Genomic DNA, 27,389 nt, shown 5'->3' on the forward strand with positions numbered 1-27,389 from the left:
CTCATGCTCTCTCTCTATATGTATATGTATATATGGGTATATGTATATACATACTGTATATATATATATATACATATGTGTGTATATCTATCTATATATATATATATATATATATATATATATATATATATATATATATATATATATATATATATATATATATATATATATATATATACACACATATGTATATATATGTATATATATATACAGTATGTATATATATATACATATATATACATATGTGTGTGTATATGTATGTATATATATGTATATATATATATATATATGTATATATATATATATGTATATATATATATATATATATATGTATATATGTATATATATATATATATATATATATATATATATATATTTGATATTGTTTTCCAGGAGAAGATGATCGACCTGGAGAGCGATCTGGAGGAGCTGCATGACAGCGAGCAGCGATGGGCCGCCAAACACAAGAGAACCATCGAGCAGGTAAACGACAGTTGTGGTCACTATTATTAATAGAATTATAAATATATTCATTGCTTATGGTTAGATGTTCACTGACATGTTCCTGTGTGTGTGTGTGTGTGCGTGGGGTCAGACGGAGCAGCTGCAGCTGAAGCTGATTCAGGAAAAGGATCTAAACGATCAGCTGGAAACTGATAAAGTTGTGATGGAGAGACAGGTACGATGTGTGTGTGTGTGTGTGTGTGTGTTCATTCACAAGTAGAAATAGTAAAAGTGTGATTTGAAAACAGTAAAAACAAGCTGGCACAAAACAGCAAACACATTTATGGGAAAGCTGCAGTAAACTTCTACAACAATCCAACAAACATAAAGAACAATCTTTGGTTAAAATAAACCCTTCTTTGTGAGGTCATTTGATCTTGAGAGGACATTTTGTCCAGTCCTTACAACTTTAAAAGACTTTTTGAGGATTACTTTGAGGACTTTGAGGAAGAATTTGAGGATTTGAGGATTAAGACTTGGTTTTAGTGTTAGTATTGTGTTTAATTTAGGGTTAGAGTTAGGTTTTTAGTTGTGTTGTAATGGTATGAACTTAATTCCAGCAGTGCTCTCTGGTGGACCAGGTGTGTAATGACACTGTCTCTTAATTGCATCAGATATGCCAATGCTACTGTCTTTAGTTTTTTTACTAAGTGGCTAAAAGTATGGTGGTCCAGAGGGTCAAAACACAACAATATCAAAATATATACAATATAAAGCACTTTTGGAAAAAACAACACTAGCACAGAGAAGTGGACAGTGTTGTGGAAAATGTAAAATTGTGTCACAAACAACAATATTTATTTTTAGTTATTTATTTATTTTTTAATGGTCCGTAACTGTGAATGTCTTTGCAGTTGCGCGAGCTGCGTCTGGAGGTGGACGAGCTGCAGAGCTCCAGAGTTCAGGAGGACGTCATCTCCAGGGCCGAGAGCAGAGTCAAAGAGCTGGAGAACTTCCTGAGGACTGAGGAGCGGTCAGTCACACAGTGTTCCCGAAGTTTTTGCAACCAAAGACGATTCATTTTCTCCCGACCAAAAATATTTCATGTAATGTTTGTGTATTGTTGTGCAGGAACAAGGCTGTCCTCACTAACACCATCAGTAAACTGGAGAGGAGAATCAACGAGCTGAGTGATCAGATGGAGGAGGAGCACAGAATATCCACTGAGCAAAAAGATCTGGTGAGACTCTTGGCTGGTTAATCCAAAAAAAGATCAATGATTTTATTTTTGTCAGATAAAAAAAAAACAAAAAACTGACACATTTGTCCCTAGCAGCAGAAAATGTCACCTTCCCAAAAACTATTGGGAAAAAAAATAATAAATATTAGTTCTACTTTTCCAAATATGAATCTCCTCTGGCAGATTTGAGCTTATATTCATACAACACAAACAATATGGCTTGATAATAAAAAAAACCTAATGGCACAAAATGTCCCTGGTAACTCTGTGGTCACAGCCCTGGAAGTTACAAAATTCCGAGTTATCTTTGTTGTGGAACTGAATTGTTTTTCTTCTCCTCCAGATGAACCAGAGGATCCGCTCCCTCAAGCGTCAGCTGAACGAGACGGAGGAGGAGGCGAGCAGGAAGGAGGCGCAGTATCGTCACACCCAGAGAGAACTGACCGAGGAGAGGGAGACCAGCAGCCGCCTGCAGAGGCAACTGCTCGACCAGCACCTGCAGTCAAAGTACGCTACCGTCTACTCGACGTTCATGCGGTTACCGGCCATAGTAACAAGCCATAGGCCTGATAGTTGTGCTCATAATGTCATATGGTTGCTACGGTTAGAGGTATCGTGTTTACCAAGTCCATCCAGTTGTTGTGAAGGGAATATTTCCAGAACTTCTTGAGGAAATTCTCTCAAATTTGGCAAAAACGTTCACTTGGACTCAAGGATGAACTGATCGTAAGTTGGTTGCAGAAGGTCATAAGTCAAGATCATTGTGACTTAAAGAACCCACATGTTTACCTTGTGAACTTGAACTCAAGAATGCCTTTAAAGAATCAATTGATATTTGGCACAGACATTCATTTGGACTTGAGAATAAACTGATGAGAATTTGGTGGTTACCCTAATTGTAACTATCAATTTTTCAAGATCATCTTAAGGAAATTCTCTCAAATTTGGCAAAAACATTAACTTGTACTGATGAACGATGAACTGTTTTAGACGGTTGTGGAAGATCAAAGCTCAAGTTCACTGTGGTCCAAAGAAAAAACAAATATTATATCTCGTTGACAAGAGACTTATTTCAGATTTGGTACAAAGAATCACAGAATTTGGTGGTTTATTGTCACTTAACAAAGCCACTGTGACATTGTGAGCTTGTGGATTCAACATCTGAGGAAAACTCTTCCAATTTGTTCATTTGATCTCAAGGACAAACTAATTAAAATTTGCAGCTCTCAGGTCGCTGTGACCTCACAAACCATGATTTGACCTTGTGAGGGTGATAATGACTCAAGTTGTCAAGTTGGATATTTGTTATCCTTTTTTTAATTCTTATTATTTCTTTAATTGGCACAAATTCACATTCTCTTTCTCCAACAGACGTAAGGAAGCTCTGACCATTCGTCAGACTCTTGATAACCTGAGGCTGGACCTGAGCGTCGACGATGAAGATGAAGAACAGCAGCAGCAGCTGCCGCCGTCTAAGGAGCAGACAGAAAATGTCTCCAACGTGTGAACCTGTAACACTCACTCACTCACTCACTAAAACATAAATCTGTATATAAATGTCTAATTTTAATAGACTCTCAGCCGATGTGACGGCACACAAAATTATACCAGGATTTATTATTTTTCTGTTGTGTTTTGTTCACCAATAATAATTATTGATAATAATACATTACAAAGCTAATTTGGTAATAGAATAAAATAAGTTTTTATCAAATTTCTGTGTAAATTCATCAGAATTTAATTAACAATTCTCCATAAATGTTCATTATTTATCGCCCTCTCCTGGTGGTCTACAGGAAATACAACACTAAGCCATTTTATTTCCATTGGATACACTTTTGATATAAAAGCACTTTCATATGAAGTGTTGCTTTCAATTTGTTTGTTTTTTTTTGGCCACAAGGATGGTGTTTTTTTTTTTTTCACGTACAAAGTTACGATTCTCTTCTGTTTTCAAAACCAGTATTTATCGGACTCAGCGTACATAATCCTATAGATTTTTGAGTGACCAAACGGGAATCTCTTTAAAAACCAAAACATATCAACATGAAGCAGAGAGAAACTAAATATGACTCGCTTTATTGTCACAGCCACCATTTAACAATAAAGTCAAATGTAGAATAAAAAAAGAATGAATGTTCTGAAAAATGTACATTTGCAGGAGCTTGAAAACCTGTTTTTTTTTTCTTGTTTCCTCATAATTTGCTCCAATTCTGCTTCTGTTTTTCTTTGCCGTCACTTCTTTTCACTCCAATAATAATTCATACGTCATTTAAAAAGTGTTTAGTTTAACATGTGTAACACATTTATATGCAGTATTTTTTGAACGTATCCCACGCAGGCTGTTGACATATCACAGGGTAAGATGATAACACGAAAAACTTTCTTTAATCACACGCAGAAACAATTCAGATTAAGAGATTATTTATGTTGAATTATTGCGTTTATTTTTGTTGTTGTTGTTATGATCTGAATGTGCTGTTGCTTGTTGGGGGCAGAGGATCATTTTTTAGAGAATGAAATGATGCATATGTGTGTTGTTCATCAGGTATTTAAGGGGGTTTTGCTGCTGTATCTCTGGGCCTCCCTCATACGTAAGATTTAAGGGATTAGAATTATTTAGAAGATGAAGAAAATCACACTTGCCATCAATAATGTGTGTTTGTGTCTCTCGAGTTGGTTGTATTGTAATCTGGATTCACACAAAAGCGCGTTGAACACATTGAGGGTGTACAGTAATAGGTTTACTTCAAATACAGTTTTTGCTGGTATGAAATGTTGAAACGCCTCGTTTTCATGGGTTTTCTTTTGTGTCCCCCAGTATTCAATTCACAGAGAAGCATTAAGAGGCTTCTCAAAGTTGAAATTTCTCCAAAGTCTGGTCCTACAGAGAAAAGGCAAGATTCATTTCCCTCACAGTTTAGTTTGCTAACACGTAAATGGAAAAACAAAACTAGCAAGCTAGGTTAGCATCAGTTCTGCTCTTGAAATGTAAAGATATGGTGTTACAGAAACAACAACGTGTCTTTTGGTAGAAAAAAAGGTGAAAGTGTACCATGAATTTAAACCATGATGTTTTGTTTGTTTTGTGTATTTTATGTCATTTATGTTAGCTAGCAACAGCAGCAGCAGCTAACAGCCTCTTTACAGCTTAGCAGTAGCATAGCAGTTTCCAGCTAAGTATTAATGTCAACTCATGCTAGACTTTTTGCGTTCTACTTTATTATAGTTCAATATATTTTCAATTCTGACAATTTAAATATTAAAAAAAGTATATTGAGCTGTTGCTTCGGCTCTGTTGTCACTTTTAAAATGCAGGGCTTTTTCAACAAAATTTTATGTAAATTAATTTTTTGGGGGTTTAATTGTTTTCTTTATGAAAAGTTTTGTGTTTGACTAACAAGTTTATGTTTAATTATATAGCTAAACACTTAATCAACAACACCAAACAATGGAATTGATGCACATAGCTTCCTAGTTATCCTTGCTAACTTCCTGTGGTGCACAGTCTGGAATCTAAGGCAAATTCTCGACTTTAAGGGAGGAGTTTAACAAAATTACAGACACAGACCTTTGTGGAAACAAAGGTAAAATAAAATAATGTGTGGGTGTGAGATGTATGTTAATTGAAAATGTGGCAGAGGAAAGAAAGACATTTAACTGTTAATATGTGCTTTTATTTTTAAAGGGAAACAACAGGATGGGAGGGGTCACTGAATTTAAAAGATCGGGTGAAAATCAGGCTGTTTCACTGGTTTAATTGATCATGATTTTTGTGCTGTTTCAACAGCAGCACCTGAACTTTATTTTTAAACATATATTAGAAAGATGAAGCTATTATTCTTATTTTTCTGACACTCTTTGGATTCTTATGTTTACATCAGTTCATGTATTTGTGTTGTTTCTTTTGGAAATCATGAGTTTTCTCTATGAAAAATATTCATATTTCAGCTGTGTGGGAAATTTTTACTACACAATGTCACTATAGTTTTAACACAAACACACACACACACATGTACAAAGAAATGAAAATTACAACCACTTATTTTTGTAACTTCCACACTCCGTCACATTCTACTGGTTCTGCTGTTCCTGGGTATTTATTTTTATGTTTCATATTCTCTCTCTTTTGGTGAGAAGTTTCTTAAAAACAATATGCAAATAAATTCTCCACTGTGATAATATTATAACATCTGTGTTTTTGTGTTTTGTTTTTGAAGAAAAACGAGAAGAAACATTTGAAACAGCTGTTTCTGAGCAACGTTCTTGTCTATTTTTCTTCTAAATGTCAAATGATATTATATGACTTTTCTTTGCAAACTAACTTTGTCAATGTCAAAATCTAGTACATATATATATATATATATATATATATAGTGTATAATTGTTAACCACTAACTTTACGACTTTTCTCATATTGTTACTATATTACTGTATGACCTTTTTAATGTATTATTTTACTGACACTTTTACGAGCTATGTGGTTTTACAATATTTTTGATATCTTGCTGTAGCATGAAATTTTGTGATGCCTCATGACACTGACCTTTTTTCCAACCTTTTACAATGTTTAAGACTTTTTTTGTCTTACTATTAAATGGTTTAACCAAATTTATTGTATACTATGTTTTAGTTGCCGAATTGTAGCTCAGTTAAAAGGACTTAAAAAACATGACGTTAATCTCCAAAATTTAGCAAAGGAAATGTCTAAAATGTACTCAATCCCATTGTGAGTTGCTTTGGATAGAAGCGTCTGTTAAATGTCATGTCAACATTTAACAGAGGAGTCTGGAGTTTTTAGTCTGCTGAAAGCCAGAGATCAATCGTGAGCCGAATCTCAGACGAAGTTTGTGTCGCGTATAAAATGACGTCGACGTTGAGGAGGAACTATGAAGTCCAACAGTATAATGGAAACGCACCATAAGTCCCGCCTTCTTGCCGAGGAAGAGCTTCCTGGTGCTTCAACTCGCCCTAGAGGCACCTCCTTGATATATTATCTCACCAGAACTTTCACAATATTATTTTTTTGTCACCAATTTTATCGTCAACAAAAGTATTTTTTAAGGAAATTTTTTTATTTGAATATTTAACCCAAGTATGAAGTTGAATGTCAACTTTTATGTTCCTGCGCAAGCGCGCGTGCGGCCCCCAAGAGGCATTTCGGTTTGAAGTGATTTTACCGCCTCTGTACGAAATGGAACTACTACTAATATCAAACTATAAACTCCTGCGTACGAGCTCGAGGGGGTGAGTGATTTATACCGACATTCAGCCTTTAAATACGGAGGAACCCGCTGCGACGAGACCCCATATTCAGACGAAGAAACACCGGCCCCAAGTTCTGATCCCACACCGGTCACGGAGCTAATGCTAGCACTAGCACTAGCAGCAGCGCCGTCAAGGGTTGTAGACCCGAGGACCCAAGACCGGAGGGTGTTAGACTGTGCGACCCAGTGACAGCCTTTGGTCCTCAGCCTTTGGTTTGAGCACTTTATCTGACTGGAATATTCCGGGACTCAGTCTACTGTTTGCCGCTCACCGGACAGTCGCAGTTCTCGTTCTGGTGGTGGTGTTTTTGTACTCTGACTGGATCTGAGAACCGTTTGGTGCGAGTTGAACGCAGAGAAAGCCGGTAAAATGCGACGCCGCCGGTCATTTAAAGATGGTTCCAGAGAAGCGAATCAAATCTGACCGAACAGTTGAAGAGAAGAAGCTGCGGTGGAACATCGTCTCAGTGAAGATGATGAGACAGAAACCAGAGGGAACTTTCTCCAGCCACTTGTAAAAATGTGCTTATTTGGGCACATGACGCAGAACTATAGCGTCACATTTAAATGCGGAATTTGCACCAAGTCTGCAACGAGAAGATCAACTTTGGACTTTGTTTCACTGATGGAACCAGACTATGATGTCTTTATGGATGAACATAATCTCATCTTCATATAATCCCTGACGCTTCCCGTTACGCCAATTAATCATCAATCTAGTAAGTGACTGTTCTTTTTACTCCATGGCGATTGTGTTGTTATAATGAGGTGAATGAGTGTGTACAGTGGCGTGCATAGACATTATGAAGGGCAGGGGCAAAGATTAAAAAGGGCACTGAAGCATTTATGTGGCAAAGTGTAACTTGTATTTAATTTCTAAGGTAATCCCCTAATCATAATCTTAATCTGCAAAATTTCATTTGTTATGGAATAAAACTGAAAAAAGCTATAGGACTGAACTAGGCATGGCTTTAATTTGAAAGGGCAGACACAGGAAGTGTGTCACATATTTGTACTTGGTCTGAGACAGATTCAATCTAAAGTCCTTATGCAACTCAAACTGGTTCTGTCTACATGTGTAGATATATTTTATTGTGATGTTTGTTATGTTTTAAATTTATTTTAGGACGTTACTAAACAATGATGTTATTAGAGTGGTTTTGTTAACTTTCCCGACGTTTTTTACAATTCTTTGATGTTTTAAGGGTGGTTTGATGACTATTTGACGACTTTTTTTGTACTTTACTATTCTTTGTTGTTTTTGGGTGGTTTTGACCGACTGATGACTTTTGCAACATATGCGACACCTCACCACATTACATTACATTTTACTCTTTTGTACGTTATTATACTACAATGTATTTCGGGTGGTTTTGATGACCTTTTGCAATATTATATTTGAACTTCTTTGATACTATACTAAGTTATATGATGTTTTCAAGACATTTTCTGATGCCTAACTATACCATGAAACTGTATAATATTTTTGAATAGACTACTATCTCTTTTTGTGACCCGCACACTTCAACACTTCACGTCGAGACACAAAAAAAAGCCAAAGGGTAAAAACAACCACAGATTTATTTGCATCTCTGACATTAGAAACATTTAACACATCACAGGTCATTCCATTCTCAGGGTGTCAAACATGCTGACAGTGCAACAAACCCAACAAACACACACAGGCATTGATGCACACGGCGGGGAAAACAAAACAAAAAACAAACGAAACAATTGTGTACAAACTGCAGGCATCAGAGAGGAGAATTCACGCAGAGAATTTCCAAAAATAAAAGCTTTTAGAGGTACTTTAGGATTAATGAGTCATTTCCATATATCGGGCACAAAAACATCAGTGTTTCTTCTTCTTCCTTTTTGCCTCTGTTTTGTTGTTTTTTAATCCGAATAATGCATTAAAATATTATAGTAGCTCACACACTTGAACAGAGGATCAGAGTTAATAACAGGCACAACATGATTCTTCAAACAGTGTAAACTTCTCAGAAACGACATTAGAGGATGAGACGCTCGGGTTTAAGGCAGTAAAACAAACGCACACAACTCAGCGCTAACGTGAAGCAAAAGTCGTGTCAAATGGAATTGGAGCGAAGATGAGAAGCACAAGAAGAAGAGATGAAAAATTAGGTAAAAGATTGTCACTGTTAAGAGGCCTTGGTTCACGACGTGAAGAAAAATCTTGATTATTAAAGTTTCAAATACGATTAAAACCATAACTTGATTTATTTCTGCTGACACTGTTGTGTGACGCAAATTTTTTTCACGAGATAAGATTACGTACAAAGTCGATGCTAAATCTGTATCATTCGCTTCAGTACTTTAAATTAAAATACTTTAAAGCAAAACTAACAATAATTTAGCATTGTTGCTCTTTGTGATGGTTGTGTCTCTGCACTTAAAGTTGCTAGGTTGGTTTTCTGTCGCAAAAGCTTTAATAAAATCAACACTTGATATTAACCTTTTAAAGACACGTTTTTAAGCTGCTTTTTGTCAAAATTGTTTTTAAAAGGTTACAAGATGGAACGTTTTAGCCTCTTTTTAGCTCATTGTCTTGATTTTACTTTGATTAAACGTCTGGTTCAGTCTTAGCAAAAACCAACAACCTTTTCTTCAACATCTTAGATTTACGATTCTGTTAAGAATAGCACTTAGTTTAAGACAGAATGCTTACTGAATAATACGTGATGTCAAGTATCATTAGAGCCACAATAATTAGTATTTAATATGGCACTGCAGTTTAAATGTTGGCAATTTGACCTATAAAAAAAGACGTTGTTAAAAACAAAACTTTTCCTCGTGGTGTTTTCTGTTTTTATTTGGCACACCCTTCAAAAAACATTTAAATTTAAATAAAAAAAAACAATTGTTGGAGAGTCACGTTGACCATAGACCTTCAGGGTCAGATGACGTAGCCGACGTCTGGTACTCGAAACAACTCAATAAGGCGATAAGTTAAAATCAGCGTGAAACAATACACAGACGACGCTCATCTAATGATACATAACAATGTTCTTCTGTACCATACTGTGCCAGCATTTGACCTAAAAAAAAACCAAATAAAAATAGTTGTTTGTTTTTCTGACTCTGTTCACTGACGACGTCCTTCAGAGACAAAAGACAAAAGTATTGTAAATATTAATGACATTTCAGTACCTCAAATTGCATATTGGACCTTTTTAAAAGGAAATAATCTTGAAACCAAAGTAGATTTTGTTTTTACTTAGAACTGCAACAATTATTCCATTAATCAATTATTAAAGATTGAATGTTTTAATCAGCTTCTTAGATTTGAATGCTTTGCTGGTTTCTTTGCTCCATTTGACAAAGAAATCAATAAAACGTTATTATTTTGGTTTGTGGACAAATACAAGACATTTTTCTGACATTTTATACTCGGTTAATCAAGAAAATAATCAACACTATAATCAATTTATGAAAATGATCGTTAGTTGCAGCCCTACATTTAATAAATTCATTTTAATTTTTACTGTAAAATGAACAGCTGAGCTCAAAGTGTAACGGATAATCTGATACGTGAAAGGAAAAACAAACTACAAAACAAGACAAAAGATGGATGAGCCAACAAAAGCAAAAAGCCAAAGTTATTTCTCATTTACATTTTCAGGAAAAAAATATTTGACTATAGCAAATAAATGTACAGTTATAACAAAACATGTTAAATTAGACAAGAGAATCTAATGTTTAATTTCTTCTTATTATATTATATACTATGTTATATAAATAATTAGTCGTTTCATAGCAACATTGGTCGTATTAAGGGGCCTTTAAAGCGCTGGATTTAAAACTGAAGAAGTCAAAGAAAGGTTGAGCTAAAATCAGCTGCCATGAGATCGAACATCACCTGACGAGGTTTGAGTATATTCTTTAAAATACCTTTTAGATACAAAAAATACTTTGTGTGATTCACCTTCCCAACCATTTTCTTTTAAAAACTGCATTACAAGTTACCTTTCCCTCCAGTTAAGTTGTTGGCGAGTCACGGTGACCTTTGACCTTCAGAGCAGCTGATAATAATCTTTACCTCTAACACGAAATAACGCTTAAAAAGCCATGGCATTAAGATCAGTGTGAAACCGTACGCCGATGACGCTCTGATAATGATACATAACAATGTTTTTATCCTCAGCTGCACACATGTGACATGTTCCGATATTCAACCTACGTATTCTGATACAGTGAAATATCTTTACAGACGTCAAATATGGATTTCATTGTTTTTAAAGGATGTTACAGAAACACATTAAACTTTTTGTGGATAAAAAAAATATATAAATTCATGTTTCAGTCCACTAGACTAGATGGCGTCAAGTTCTCACTCGAGCTGTTGTGTGCCTATGTCACAATATTGTGATATTATCGTAACATGGTATTTTTGGCCACACCCCTATCCCACGATGGCCTAAATATCAACTGAACTTCTTTCTTGCACGAAATTCAAGCACTGTCAATGACCTATGTGGACATTTTTTAAAACGTGCCTTGAATTATTTTTTTTTAATTCACAAACTTTTAAAGGGTTTCAAGGACCTGTGCGAACCCTGATAATTTCATTTTTTTTCTTAAAAATGGTCGTGTTCCAGGGACGGGTGATCATAAATCTCTCCACCCATTGTACGATTTAAAGAAAAAAAAACAACTACATCCTCACTCACTCGTGAGTTGATTTGATGCGTTTGCAGAAAAAATATCCGTTTTTTTATTGAAAATCACACTAAAATTGTAAGTGTAAAAACGACGATCGTAGGCAAATATGTGCGCAACATAGAACATGTGTGAGGCGGGAAAAATGAGAATTAAATAAACACAGCGGTAACACAGTTGTTGAGCCTGGTTCAGGTGGAAAAACTTCAATTTAGATCCATTTAAAACAAGGATTCCCACATTCTCAAAAAAAAGGGCCAAAAAAAAGTTGGGATCCTCAAAGTGACATTTAATATAGACTGTATTTTTATTTTAAATTCAACCAATGCTTTTTATCGTTTGTAACAATTATGGGTAAAATAAAGCATTTCTATTTATGGAATTAGATTTGAGTCAATGTTTTCAAACACTTTTCACAAAGCAAAGTAAAAATTAACCACAAAATCAAAATACACAAATTGCAAATAAAATATGGATTTTATTGTTCAAAAATACTGTATTTTATTGTTCAAAAATACTGTATTTTATTCATTTGAAAAGACACTTTTTGTTTGCAATGATCAGAATTTTGTTTGATCCAACACTTTTTCTTTGCGCCAGTTTTGTTGTTTACGATTCTGACCATGGACGGGGCTTGGGAAGCTGCCTGCTGATTGGCTACATGTCCCCAAATTTTCCCCGTCGACATCTGACAAAATCTGTCAGATTATCAACGTTAGATACTTACAATTATTTTGTCGGAACAAAATTCCAGACGGACAGCGAGTCCAAGCCTGTGACTACTTACGCACCATTGAGCTGTCACTCCAAAACTCAGTAACCAAGGGAGCGCAAACACAAACGAGTCGGAGCAAACAAAATTCCAATCATTACAAACAAAAATATATAAATATTTTTGAACGATTAAATCCATATTTTATTTGCAATTTGTTTATTGTTCACTTTGTCAACAAGTGTTGTTTGAAAATATCGACACAAATCTAATTCCATAAAACAGGTCGCACATTTTATATGAATTTCACTTCCTCCTGAACAAAAGCTCCGTGGCAGACACACACACTGACACTGTGCTAAGTTGATGTCCACTAGAGGGCGGCAGCACTGTGTAACTGACAGAGAAGCATGATGTTTGAGAGGAAAAGACAGAGAAAAAAGAAAAAGGAGAAAAGAAACATGCGGTCAAACGTGACAGAGCGGAGAGTAAAAACCATGGTGGGAATGTGACGAGTAGAAAGTACAGACGGACGGACACAGACTCTTGTGCGTGCGTGGTTTCCTGAATCGACCTCTCGACCTAACACGCACACTTCTTGGCGCTGGGCTGCTCGTCGGCGAGCTTGGCGGCACCGTTGCCGTTGGCGGCCTCTGCGGGTGGTTTGTCCACGCACTGCTCCATCCTCTTCATGACCAGGTCCAGCAGCGTGATCACTGTCTGGTCCACTTCTGCGCCTGTCGCCGCACTCGTCTCAAAGTACGGGATCCTGAAGGGGACAAGAACAGTGGAAAGACTTTAGTCCTGGTTCCTAATAATATTTCTAGACTTTAGTGCAGATTCAGACTGAAAATGTTATACAAAACTTTTAATTTATTTATAACTTGTCTGTTATAATTTAAAACTATCTCAAAACTTTGGATTTATTTATAACTTGTTTGTTATAATTCAAAACTATCTCAATGGTTTGTTTAAAAGATAATTATTCTTAAAAACTTGGAATGTTTTTATCAAAATTTCAAAAATATGAATATCATTTTTTATTTTTCAGGTTTATTCTTAACAATGCTATTTTTAATCAGCTTTGTTCACATCATAAATCTCCTGAACAACCAACCTCTCCTAACAAACAAGTTTAAGATATTAAATGAATGAGGTTTATTGTCAGATTCTCTCTGGCTCATTTCTTCCTAGAACAGAGTTGTTGTTGCCAGGCAACAGAGGAGTCAGCTGACTGGACAGACACCAGGAAATGACTTGTTGCCTCGTCTAACAGGAAGTCATTTGTTAAAAAACGTCGGTGTCATGAACCATCCATCTCTCTCTGTGAGTGTGTGTGTGTGTGTGTGATGAGATGCTTTCTGACCACTTTATTAGGTACACCTGTTCAACTGCTTGTTTGTGTTAATATTTGATCCGATATTGGATGTTGTCAAACGAGCTGGTCTAAGAATTTAAGAAACTGTTGATGTCACATCCCTTATAAAACCTTTTATATTTGCAAATTCTTCTGCTAATATTACAACATTATTCTTGTAATATTATGATTTTTTTTCTCATAAAATTACAACTTTATTCTTGTAATATAATTTACACTTTTTCCCCTCACTTAAGTTTGGCTGTAATACTCTGTTGCAACGTTGCTTGTATCTTTTGGGAGTATGTTATGATTTTAATATAATACAGTATATATATATATATATATATATATATATATATGTGTATATATATATGTGTATATATATATGTGTGTGTGTGTATATATATATATATATGTGTATATATATATATATATATATATATATATATATATATTAGTGAACAGAGAAGGGATTTTTAGACCCTGGTTTTGACGCGCTCGTCTTCACCTGTGAACATTAAAGTCCAGAGAATGTCTGGAGCCAAATTACCGGATATCTTCTGAAAAAAAAAGAGTCTCAAACCTCACCCGTATTTATCAGCCAGCTCTTTGACCTGTTTCTCCTGAACTTCCCGCTGGTCGGCCAAGTCGGCCTTGTTTCCCACCAACACGATGTCTGGGTTCTCACAGTAGGCGTTGGCCTGTAGTTGACCTGGACACGAACACAAACAAACAAACAAACAAACAAATGAGACGTGCAAACATTAATAATGAGAAGTCAATCCATTTATATGTGTAACACGACACAAACACTTTTAATTCAGACTTTCTTCATATTACAACTTCTTTATGTTCCCTTTAATTGACATATTCCAGAGTTTTTGGACCGTAGAGTACGGTATCGACAGGACGAGTCCATAAACCCCCAAAAAGGTTTCAAACGTGTAAATAACAACGTACTCATCCAGTTTCTGACATTGAGGAAACTCTGCTGGCTGGTGAGGTCAAACATCAGCAGGAACCCCATGGCGTCTCTGAAGAACGCCGTTGTCAGGCTGCGGAACCTGAAACAAACGCAAGCAAACATTATTTATTTTTATATATATATAACTATCATTCCAAAGAGCTGAGCAAAAAGAGTCTTGGTGTCAATATTCCAGTCTCAAACTCATTTTATTTAAATCTGAACAACCCATATTTTTGTTGATCAACCAACTAACATGGCTGTGGCTACAGATTATATATTTTTGAGTCATCAGTTAGTTTTGTTGTCAATAAAACAGTGCAAAATATGGTGTTTGCCAAACCTCACAATAAAAGAATCTAGAAGGTCTTGTACACCAAGCAAAAATATTCATTTAAAATAAGATAAAATCAAATTAATTAGTTTTAATTTACAGGGGAAACGTTTCTTTATACCTTTTAAATGAGAATCAACTGTGATTAGAACAAGACTTTTGTCCCCATAATACGTAACAGTCCTGACAAGGGTGGTGTTTATACTCGGTCCTTGTGAGGTAACACAAACATGCACACACAGAGGTAGAGATCTGTTGTTTCAAGCTCTTCAGTGAAATTAAACCACCGAAATTAAACATTTTTTTTTGTAATTTTGATAAAAACACACTGTCCACACCTCTCCTGTCCGGCCGTGTCCCAAAGCTGAAGGTGGACCTTGAAGGTTTTCCCTGTGTTCGTCCCATTAGGGTTCGAGGACGTGTACACCTGAGGACAAACACACACACATTACTATTTTACTAGTTTACTAGTAGCTCATAAAAAGAAAAGGGGTGGGTCAAGGTAACTATGGAAACCAGGACTTATGATGTGGAATTCCAGTGGAGCTGAGGCTTCAAACGTGAACTCACCACTCTTTTTTCCCTGAAGTCGATGCCGACTGTGGTGATGAATTTGGGGTTGAACTTGTTGTCTGTGTATCTGTACAGGAACGTGGTCTTTCCCACACCAGAGTCTCCCAGGGCCAGGAGCTTTATAAGGTAGTCATAGTCCCCATCAGTCATAGTGATGACCCGAATATAAACCTAGGCAAAATAAACAAACAAAACAGAGGAGAATTTAGAGATTAAACAAGTCCACGTTGAGAAAACACACTGATGTGTGTGTGTGTGTGTGTGTGTGTTTTTATACAAGCTCTCAGAACCGACGGCTGAATTATGGACACACAATCACAGGGTCAGTCTGTTCCCATAAAGTCAAAACCCCCAACTTTAAAAAAACAAACCATGAGATTCCTGGTGACGTTTATGTAGCAACAGCACTTTGTGAAAATCACATGACAGAAATCACAGCGTGTTGTTAAATACGAGTATTTAACAATATTTAAAAACAATATTACGACGCACACAAGTTATTGATCAAATGCAAACTACTGGAAAACAAATGACTCAATATGTCGCATGTCATTTCTGCCACTCGTAGTTTCTGTTTCCAATCGAAACAATAACAAAAAATCTCTTTTTTTCTTGTCTTTATCTGCCTCTTGCGTCACAAACAAAACACTTCCCATACTCGTTTCAAAGTTAAAGCACTTTGGTTACCCATTTCCAGGGCTTTTATTGTGAAATACAAGAATAGGGACCAGTTCCATGTTCCGTGGCTTAACAGTGAACATTTCTGGCATTTTATCCACAAAGCCAATGATGACAAATGTCCATCTCCTGCAGTATAAATATGGATTTCCATGAATTCCATGAGTGCTGGGAACATTTTGGCTAATATATGTACACTAGTCTTGACTTTTATAGACATTTTAATGTAGAAAAATTACGTTATTCTATCGTTTTGAATCTGTCATTTTCTCCCTGAAAACTGCTGCTCATTGGATATTTTTTCTGTTTTATTCCATTCTCTGTGAACACTCACATTTAAAAAGCTGAAAAATCATCTGAAAACCTGTTTTAATTCTTAAAAAAACCAATAGATTTTACAAATTGAAGATTCATTTAGTTATCGATTAATCGAGTAATTGTTTCAATCCTAGTTCAAACAGATTGATAGACAGATGTATTTTATTGATCCCAAAAGTGGGAAATTGTTGTGTTCAGCAAAGTTTCAGGCACTTAACAACTCTTTAATAGAGCAATATGTGTGTATATGTATATATATATATATATATACACAATATAAGCAAAATATACATGGAAAGAATATAAAATATAATATAAGATGTTAAAAAAGATATAGACAGTCACTTTAAATTATTTTCATTCTGCTCAGTTTGAACTTCAGCCACTTGTCTGCTTCTGTGTGATTGGTTGATTCGATATTTACGAGCAGTTCAGCAGGTGTACCTAATAAAGTGGCTGTGTACATCAGAGGGGGAAAGAAAAGGAATTTAGTCTTCATGTGAGATGATCCAGTGAGTTGTTGTGTGTTTGCCTCGCAGCTACAGTACATGTGGTATATTTAGAGAGCGGATCATAAGACTCTTTAATTCGCTCAGCTGAGAGGAACAACGTACAACACTGGGCTTTATATTGTAACGTGGACGCTGATTAACTGCGAGCTCTGATCTCCTCACAATAACCTCACTGTGTCTGCGACGGTGTGAATCGGAGGCGTTGTCGTTCACCACCCGGGCAAAACATATATCTGACGAGTGAGGGTTCTTAATTTTAATATCAACTCAGTGTTGTAAAAATAGCAGCTGTGAAAGCACAACACAGACACACACGGAAACGTTATATAATTTGTGTTACAGTCAGTTTTCTGTGTCATGACTTTACACAAACACACAGATGCTGCTGATCCAGTTTGAAACCTTGGTTTAAGAATGAGTAAATTCACTCTCTCCTCACACCAAAGTCCACAGAGAACGTCACAGCACACAGGAGTTGTTCCTCCACTGCTGCATCAGTAAGTTTCAAATGTGTTATTTTTATGAATTTGGAGTTTGAATTCCTTTACTTGGATTTACCTAAGTGACACAAACATGAGGCAGCAGTACACCAGCAGCTCTTCAATTGCTGATTTTCTCTATGGACTTTGGTGCACATTTTACAGACCTCAGTTTCCAGTTGTAAAAGGTCGTCTATTATTGAGATAAAGTGGCAAAAGTATTCCTAAAATATTCTGGACTTAAGCCGTTGTAGATTTCTATTCAGAGAGTCTTCTGTTAAGTGGCTAAATGTGTGATTGTGGCGTACTACCGGTCTACTACTGCCTTGTTTGGAAAGATTTCAAAATAGTGATTTTGATAGAGATTTCACAAAAATGGCTACCATACATAAAGTTTATTTTAGGTAAAATCATGGCATTATCTGTAATAATGACTCAGGTTATATATGTTGTTGAATATTGTATTTTAAATCCATAGAGATACTTTTGCTTGAGCTTTTAAAGACGTAGTTTACCCTCCTGCTTTAACTTCCCGGACAAACCCTGAAATATTTTGTACTGCTAGTTAGCCAGTGTGTTATCTTTAATTATTTACATGTTGTTGTGTGTATGTTACTAAAGGACCAAGACTATTAATTTGACTATATGCACAGAGCGTCACTTAGAACTGCTAAGTTCCCCTCCATTTAGGGGAATTTTTTTATTTTTTATGAACAACTGTTTTATTTGTATACCTTTAAACACCAAGGCCAAACATTACCAACACATTTAGGGGAATATTTGATTTTTTGGGGTGGCATTAGTGTTTAAAATTTCCTAAAATTTTAACACAGAGTGTATCATTGGCGTTATGTTTGGGCAAGCGCTCTTTACGTTACCGTAAAATTCCAACGGTTTCTGGAAGCTAAGACGTTTCACTTCAAAGCCTCTTTCTTTTCTAAATAAAACTAAATAAAATTACTGTTAATACATTCTTAATCTGCCATAAATTGTAAATAACTGCCAGGTATCGAAGTGTTCAGGCGGACATGTTGAGGCTTTGGTGTTCAAGGTTAATTCTTGTGAGGAGACGGCTCAAACCGTACAAAAAGACAACATCACCAAACCAGCTCTTTTTGTTATCATTTTCATTAAGAGACATGTAGCAACAGAAATAACATACTTTTATTTGTTTTCCAGAGTAAGTTGCTAATTTACAGCAGTAGCACTAATGTTTACAGAGAGAGAGTAAATGGCAGATGGTAAATTAAGGCTAACGCCACACTTTGCTGGTGTTTTGGAGGTTCTAATGGCACAGTACGAGGAATCCTGTGAGGCATTAACGAAATAAAAACCCAATAGTTTATGAGAAACATCACAAATCCAACATTGCTTTAAAGAAGTAATGTTTCCATATATTAAAAGAAATGAAACATTTTCTATATAAGGCGACGCAGTTTAAATGTATCTATAGAGACAATCTCTATATAAGACATTTAGCCTCTGTTAGTCGCGGTATTGACAAAGCCCTCAGTGAGTGTGAGGCTAAGGGCGAGAAAACGGTGGAGGATTTGACCTCATTGATTTGTCATTACTGGTGGAGAAACTAGCGGCGTGTGTAGCATGAGTCCGTCAGTCACTATTTCCCCCGGGCAAACGAGTCGACAGCAGCCTGGTCAGCTGACAGCAAAATGTTTGCTCAATTTCATGGCGGTGGTGAAAGACACAATTTAAGATTTCAACCTTCAAATAACATAATCAACCTCTGTCAAAGCCTGAGGAGGAAATAATACTGTTTACCAACTGTAGGGGGACCCAGAGAGCAAATCCCACACTGTGTTGCTTTAAATGCTAAGTCTAAATAAAATAAATTATGTCAAAATTACTTTAATTTGGGAGAGGAATGATATAACATCTAATAAGTGTAGTTAGTGTTTCATACTTGATCTTTTTTTAAAGATAATCATAATATAAATTGTGTTAAAAGCTTTATTTTTGATAATTGATTTATCAGTTTGAGGTATTTTTTGAAAATGTGAAAAAATGTGAATATTTTCTAGTTTTTGTTTGCTCCATATAACAAAGACATTTGTTATATGGATTCTTTTTTGAAACATACACATAAATCTTAAAAGTAAAATCTCCTGCGACCGATTTGTGGGTCCCAACCCAGTCTTTGGGAACCACTGCTTTTAGGGAATAGTGCAGTGTGTAACAAACAGTAAATCCAGTGTATAAACTTGGTGTTCACATAAATGTTTTATTTTCCTTTTATATATATCCTGTACGATGACAATAAGCCATTATGAAAATATCCTATTATGTTTTTTCCTGATTAGATATTGTCATTACAACATGATTCAGGGTTTAACATTTCTTTTGAAAGCCAGCACTCGTTCAATATTTACACACATGACACTGTCATTAACGCCAACTACTCTGTATGCTAATGCAACAGCTAGCACTCAAAGATATGTACACACAGCACGCAGCCACATTAATTAAAAAGAAAGAAAGAAATGTACAGCTAATGTACTACTGTGGATTGTGGAGGAAATGTTTTGCCCGTGTCTTAATATGAGCAGCAAGAACAAAACCATAAAACACAGAGAGAACATTAAAAATGTATGAACGACACAACAGGAGAGAAGGAGAGGAAACGAACGAGGTGAAACACGAGAGACGGAGGAAAAACAAACCAGTCGTTTGAGCACAGAGAAGATACGACTTGTGTGTTATTGACATATCAATGATGTGAATTAGTGTCAATTTGGCATCTTTTAAGGAAGCTGTGGTTTGTTCTTCCTCCTTGTGCTTTGAGATAAGAACGAGCAACATGACTTTCAGAGACACAAACAAGTCTGCAGTTTCACTCCTTTGAACACATTTCATTGGATATTTGTATATAGTACATGCACAATTTTTTTAAAGCTGGCTTTAAAATGTATTATTGGAGATCCCCTGATATGACTAATGATTAAAACAGTAGCTGAATAAGCTGCTACCTCCTTCAATTCTATGCTAGCGCCATCTACAAGTATATTTTTAAGTTTATTTATTTTGTACAATCAAGAAAATTTCGATTTCAACCTTCAAATAATGTCTCTGGGATTATTTTGATGGTACATCAACTCATAACAGGGTGAATGTCACCTCTGTCAAAGCCTGAGAAGGTCTACATCGCCTGCATTGGCACTATTGCTGTGTTTCCATCATGGTACAGTTTGGTTTGGAACAATAAAGCCCTGAGTCAGGCTTGTGTTTGGACTGAGACCAGTACCTTTACTTGGTAGATAGGGTATCCAGGTATTCAGGTCTGTGCCACAAAAAGAACAACATTCTACAAGCATAGTGTTACTTTACGTTGAGCCAAACCTCGGCCATGGTGACATCACTCTATTCATTCGTTTGGTTTGGTCATTCCGTCACGCATGGTCTAAAATAGTTAGACCACGGTCCTTTCACATACGTACCACACGCAGTTATGGGCGAGTGGAGTGGGTGTGTGGGAGAAAGTGGGAGAAAACTCTCCGCCTCTTACAATCAGGCATAATCCAGACTGGGCGTTTGAGGGCTCAACCCTCGGTGATGGGTGAATCTGATGTGCCACAAATACCTATTATGGGCAAAAGGTCGGCAGACATTTGTCAGCGACCTTTAGGTTTGACTGTTGTGGTCTCTTCATCGACTTAAGCAAATCAGACAACTGACTAATTGTTCTGTGGGCTCAACTGAGGGCCTTTTGTTGTCGTTACCAATCTATTTCTCTTCAGTCGAGGATCAATAACCGCTAACGTGGACAGACATTGTTCCCCCGATGATCTAATTTGTGATGGCGAGGTTTACTCGTCAAACTGTCCAGAACCTTTCAGGTTTTCAGACCCAATAAGCAAAGAACACAAGGAAAGTCTTAAATTGGATCTTCTGAAATCTAATTAAAAAAGGATCCAATTTAAGAAACAATAATATTTACACAAGACATACCAGTAGAATTACTTTAACACACAAATGTTTGAGAAGACAAGCGTTTAGCGCTAGGGCTGTCAATTTTTGTCCGAAATCAAATGTTGAGGGGAAAGTTCAAACTTTAAAATAAACAGTCTAGAAGCAGATCAAACTGTCTGAAGTAGTTACCCTGTGGTCAAACTGTTTGGCATTAGATCCATTTAGAATCAGAAAAACAAGACAGTAATGGTCTATTGATTCATAAAATCAAAAACCCAGTCCCGCATGGCTGCAAGCTCTGGTCTTGCTGTGAGGCAACAACGGTAGCCACTGCACCACCATCGGGCCCCTAACCTGAAGTTTTTTAAAGGAAAATAAAGAACACAAGCAAACTAAAGTGTGCTTCCATCCAAACAATCTTCTAAAGAACAGAGGGTCACATAAGATTAGCTCAAACCTAATTTTAACCTAAACTTAAATTAAACTAGATTTAATAAATAATTGGTGTCAAAATTCTGTCCATTGGGTGTGTTTTCGTAAGTTAAGTTTGCGGTGTAGTGTGGAAATGTGATGCCAAAAACAATTGGTTAACCATTTAAAAACGTCAATCTTCAAATTCCAGTGGCTAAGTGCCCATGTGGAAAAAACAAACTTTTAAGTTTTAAGTGCAGGTCTCTAATTCCAACCAAAAAAACTAATTAGAGGAGAACACTGTGGAATTCACAGGGATGTGGAAACACAACAGCGACCATTGTCCAGAAACCTGCTGGTCCCATGACCCGGGGTCTTTAGTCTAACCTAGTTACACTCGACAGACTCCAGTGACTCGTAAATAAACAGCTGAGACGGTAGAAACGTGACGAGTTTGCTCGGCTAATTCAATAAACGCTAAAAATAAAGAATTTTACTTTTGAGTGACTGGTTTCAAAGTAAACACATTGGTATCAATATTATATTGGACATTTTTTAATCAGTACACACGGTACAATTTTGTTTGTCAGCTACGTCCTAAATACTCAGAATGCGAATCCTGTGAAATAATGTAAAAACATAATAATAGTGATAATATCAATGGATAATAAATCAAATATGGCATTATATTAAAATACGTTGTGGCTTTTCTTCTTTCTCCTTTATCTACTTTGCTTCACTGCTCATGGAGCTGGAGGTCACATGATCAGTCAGCTGACTTCATCTGAGGTCCTGTGTTGTTATTTCGGGACGTGACACAAACATCATGATCTCTGCTGTCGAGTACTGAGTATAATTCAGTCTCTGTTTTTCACTGGTGTTTTTAAAACATTTCTGTTTACTAAATATTCTGTTTTGAAAAAGTAGTAGTAGTAGTAGCACTGGGGTTTAACTTAAATTTAAAATTGTTTGGTTTACAGCGTCTTAATCTGATTAAAGGTTTCTCTTCCTGTTGGTTTTTCGGTCCTAAAGTACCTGTGATTCTAGTTACGACTTTGTGTTTTATTTCCATAACAGAGACAAAGCTTCATGCTGACTCGACATTCACAATCAATTAATAATTAAGAAAAGAGTAGCAGTAACGGCTTGAAATGAGTTTGAAATGCTGACTCAGTAAACGGTCCATTAATCGGTCTACCTCTAATCTGACTGTGACTCAACAAACACTGTGGCGAATTTTTCTTTTAATTTTCTCTTTTAACTCAAACACACTTCAAATCAGAGAAAATCCCTCAATTCTGCTGTTTTTACTACAAATTAGTCAAGCAAACTGATTCAGTTTCTCCACAGGAGACTCCTCATTTCACTGCAACAACAGATTTTAATTAACTAACACCCATAAAGATTTGATAAGATAAATTTACCTTAAAAATTATGATTTTCTCCTTTTTTAAACTTGTCTGAAGTCAGAAAACACAACAAAATCAGAATAGAGTGAGTGAAAGTGGAGACGCAGACAGCAATATATACTTAAAGAAGTAGATTTTGTAGAAGTAGAAAAAAGAAGTCGAGTGTATTCTACTAGACCAGTGATTCCCAAAGTCTGGGTTGGGGACCCACAGATGGGTCACAGGAGATGTTTTTTTGGGTCCTCAAACAAATGTTGTGAACGTGAAATAGTGGAGGAACCACATTAAGAGATATGATTGTGAAAAAATATAGAAATCCTGCACAACATTTTGTTTGTCGTATCGTGAGGTGTCCTGTGATTCCCACCCTGTTATGAAAACAAGAAAACCTCCTTTCGTAAGTCAGCAAAGTAAACAAAAACATGGTCCAACGTAATATCTTCAAATATTTGGACAAGAGAGACAATCAAGAAGCTCATATTCATGTGAAAGTGACTGCATCATGGATCATACCATGTTATAAATCCAGGAGAAGACACAGACTGCTGTAGAATTGTCAAAAAATGTCCAATGAGTGAGTTCTTTCTGCCTCTGTTTGTCCAAGAGAACTTTCACTTTCCATATCTGACAGTTATTCAACCGTTTAGGAATCACCGTACTTAGAAGCCAACGTCACAATCGTGTGACGCGCTGGTGAATCTTGTCTGTGATCGGACCATTGGTCGTTCTGCAGGAAGTCCTGAGGGGCTCCCTTAATGACAAGTATGTAGACGTGTAAAGCTCTATTTCTCTACTTCTACCGCTTTATTCTCCACATGAGGGTTACACAGTCTCCGCTCACATAGGCCGAAAGGCGGGGTCACAGCCTGGACTGATCGCCGGTCCTAACTAACCAACTTACTCGGAAAAAACAATTATCTGTCCTTGACATCCCACACCAGTCCATTGTCAAAATCATATATATATATATATATATATATATATATATATATATATATATATATATATATATATATATATACATATATACATATAAATGTTTAAAGATCCGAAGTTCACCACTCCTGTATACAGCAGCGCCTCCTAGTCCGGGCACATCCGGTGACATACTTTCAACCGTAGAAGAAGAACTACTCTCGTTGTAGCTGCTGAGCATACCGGTTGTACTCAGCAGCTACAACGAGAGTAGTTCTTCTTGTTGTTCTACGGTTGAAAGTAGCAATATAAAGCAGGACACATCACCAAACTTCACCTAAAGGAAGGAGAAGTGCCAACAATACGTATATTACAATTTTTTACAAACCGGAAAACTGTCTTTGTGTGCTTGTTTTGCCGTTTAGCATAAGCGATAGCCTTAGCTACAGGCTACACGATAGCCTTAGCTACAGGCTATGCGATAGCCTTAGCTAAAGGCTAAGCTACACGCTCATTTGCATGTGTGTTTATCATCTTAGTAACCACAGTGTTATCCAAGCTACAGGCGTCCTGCAGCAGTCTTTCACTTGTCACGGTGTCTTCTGACTCTGGGTCAAACTCCGGATCAAATGCGTAATGGATTACAGCGAGGGGTCGTGACGACGGCATTACTCAATGTTTTGATAATTACTAGCGGTGCATACGCCTTTCCAGAGGGGGAGGGGGAGCTGAACGTGCCAATTACTTCACTTCCAGGTAACCGGAAGTGACCCCCATGTCTGCGCGGGTTTCCCCCGGGCTCTCCGGTTAGTTACATTGGGTCAGGTTGGTCCCTTGTGGCGGCGCGCTCAGTCGCAGCGGCTCTGGTCAACCCTCCATCTGACCTTGACATTTCGTTGTACAATGACAATAAAGATGCTTTCCTAACTGGCCAATCAAGAGATCAAGACAATCCGTGTTCTGTGCGTGTGGTTTTGGTCTGAGAGCGTCAGTGATGAGACATTGACATTGTAAGTCCACATCCATATCTCACATATAAGTGAGAGAGGACCAGGCTATTGACGCTTTAAATGTGTCGCAAACAAAGAAGCTGCTTTTCATGCTCGTCTAAAACTGTTGACGTTTGTGCCTTAAAGTCTGGCCAAGAGCTAAACATTGCTCCAGCGTTCCACACGAACAATGCACACAAACGCACACTCATGTGATTCTGTTTTTTAAATAAAGCCAGTGTTATCACCATCACGTAAATCTACAACAGAACAGAACCGAAGAAAAGTGAATAGAACAGAACTTTGCTGTCTGGCAGCAGCAGAAGCAGAAACAGGAACATTTTCTTTGCTCTCACTGTCAACGTTCATTACATCAGCTGGTTTTCCTGAGCCTGCAGCTAAAGACGCTCTCTTAAATTACCTTTTATTTAAAAGGACATCACCTGCTGTCAAACTCGTTTTAGGATAATTCTGTTTAAACAAAGCCAGTGGGCTTTTTGACAAACAGTCACATTGAACATTTTCTTTAAAAAAAAAAAAAGCAGAGAGACGTTCAAGAGTGAGTGGTTTTGCAGCAATTAACAGGGTTCCCACATCAAATTCAAGGAATTTCCAGGACTTAATTTCCCTCAAACTCAAGGACAGAATGTGCTGACACAGTTTAAGATGGGATTGACAACTTGTAATTAGCGTCTTCGCCCATGTCCACTTCTGTTGATTTGCAGCACGCTCTGCATCTGGACAAGTGATTGTCCTTGGGATCTTTGTCAAAGTCAGTCTTTGTAAATTTGTCTTTGGTTGAAAATTCCAACATCTCTGTCTCACCAGTCATTTGCTCTCTCTTTGCTTAACTCAACTGCTCGTTGTTCCGCACGGAGTCTCGCGTCAACGGCAGAGAGAGACAGAGACGCTAGTAATTATGACTGCGTAAGACTATACAAGCATCGCAGGTCATGAAACAGTAGGTGGCGTCACAACAAACAACCTAAATATCAACGTTACTTCTTTCTTGCACAATTTTCAAGCACTTTCAATGACCTGCAATTTTCAAAATCATAACTTCTCAAGGAAACAAACAAACTCAGGATTTCAAGGACCCAGAATCCCTTGAATAATGATATGAATAATTGCCTTATTCTACCGCATTTTCCCAGGTTTAATAACCTTACTTTCATCTGTAAGTGACAAGTGTCCATGTCCAGTTCAGTCGAGAACTCAGTTCAGTTGTTTTCTACTCTCCTTGTTACAGTGATCAAACATTAGTGGGATATTGAATTTTCCTCCGCTCCACTAGGGGGCGATGCTCCCTTTCAGCTTGTTTGTATTAGGTTGTTTCCATTTTAGAATGCGGCTAATATTGTTAACAAGTCTTTTTTGCCTTCCACTAACTTGAAAATAGTTTAGTTTTTAATTCGGCAGAGCTTTAAATCGATTTCCTTCTCAGTCCGAAAAAAATGTAATTGCGTGAATTTCACAATGTTTTTGTCGTCATCTCATTTTTGTGTGTACCAGCTTCTTCTGTTATTTCTCGGTATTTAACGAGGATGGGAACTGTATTTTTTTTACAGTCATGTAAACCTCGTTAGGTCGGAAAATTCATTCCAGGGCCGTCACCATAACGGGATTATGGCGGTGCACTGTCCTCAAATGGACCCCCAATTACATTCCCTTCCCTCCAATAACTCCCTCCACTACTTGTACTTTTAAAAATATAATATAACCAACTCATCATTTCTACATGTGAAACCGTGAGATCAGAGCTTACGATCATTGTCAGCTCTTTAAAGACGTACATTGATATTTTTACTGATTAAGATTATCAAATATAATAATTCAATTACTTATTTCCACAACATTTGTTTACATGAGGCTAAACCTACAGTCACAACGAGAAAATATTCACTTCAGTTTATTAAAACTTCATGACGGTGACTGTCCGGCAACAGCTAAATTCATTTTTGATTAAGTGTTTTCAAACTTTACTTTCCAGTTTTCATATTATATACATTATACTGTTACTTTTTACACAATGTTCTTCAAAGCCTCACGTTACGGAAGATGCAGTTGCTTTTTTATTTTTATTCAGTCTTCTTTGGAAAGTGAAAATGGATGAAAAACCTAAAGTTAACTAAAATTAAGAAATTCATAAAGTTGTGTTTTATAGAAGTTGTTATTTTTTT

At 36.6% G+C, this 27,389-nt stretch overlaps 2 protein-coding genes across 3 annotated transcripts in view; one reads left to right on the top strand and one right to left on the bottom strand.

Annotated features, from left to right (window-relative positions):
- Positions 1-3,788, top strand: part of LOC122758656 — a 49,957-nt gene extending 46,169 nt beyond the window's left edge. The window contains exons 21-26 of the mRNA XM_044012925.1: positions 394-483; positions 596-679; positions 1,359-1,477; positions 1,576-1,684; positions 2,028-2,191; positions 3,056-3,788. Coding sequence (XP_043868860.1) covers positions 394-483; positions 596-679; positions 1,359-1,477; positions 1,576-1,684; positions 2,028-2,191; positions 3,056-3,191 — 702 coding nt within the window. The 3' untranslated portion in view covers positions 3,192-3,788. The remainder of the gene's footprint in view (positions 1-393; positions 484-595; positions 680-1,358; positions 1,478-1,575; positions 1,685-2,027; positions 2,192-3,055) is intronic.
- An 8,355-nt stretch (positions 3,789-12,143) lies between these two features.
- The window catches only part of rab27b (RAB27B, member RAS oncogene family), a 30,520-nt gene continuing 15,274 nt past the window's right edge, over positions 12,144-27,389 (bottom strand). For both annotated transcript variants that reach the window (XM_044012784.1, XM_044012785.1), the window contains 5 exons: positions 15,572-15,745; positions 15,340-15,428; positions 14,664-14,767; positions 14,292-14,415; positions 12,144-13,112 (listed from right to left, as the gene is read on the bottom strand). In XM_044012784.1, coding sequence (XP_043868719.1) covers positions 12,926-13,112; positions 14,292-14,415; positions 14,664-14,767; positions 15,340-15,428; positions 15,572-15,724 — 657 coding nt within the window. In that variant the 5' untranslated portion in view covers positions 15,725-15,745 and the 3' untranslated portion in view covers positions 12,144-12,925. The remainder of the gene's footprint in view (positions 13,113-14,291; positions 14,416-14,663; positions 14,768-15,339; positions 15,429-15,571; positions 15,746-27,389) is intronic.

This window comes from Solea senegalensis, linkage group LG21 (assembly GCF_019176455.1).
Source record: "Solea senegalensis isolate Sse05_10M linkage group LG21, IFAPA_SoseM_1, whole genome shotgun sequence".
Taxonomy (NCBI): Eukaryota; Metazoa; Chordata; class Actinopteri; order Pleuronectiformes; family Soleidae; genus Solea; species Solea senegalensis.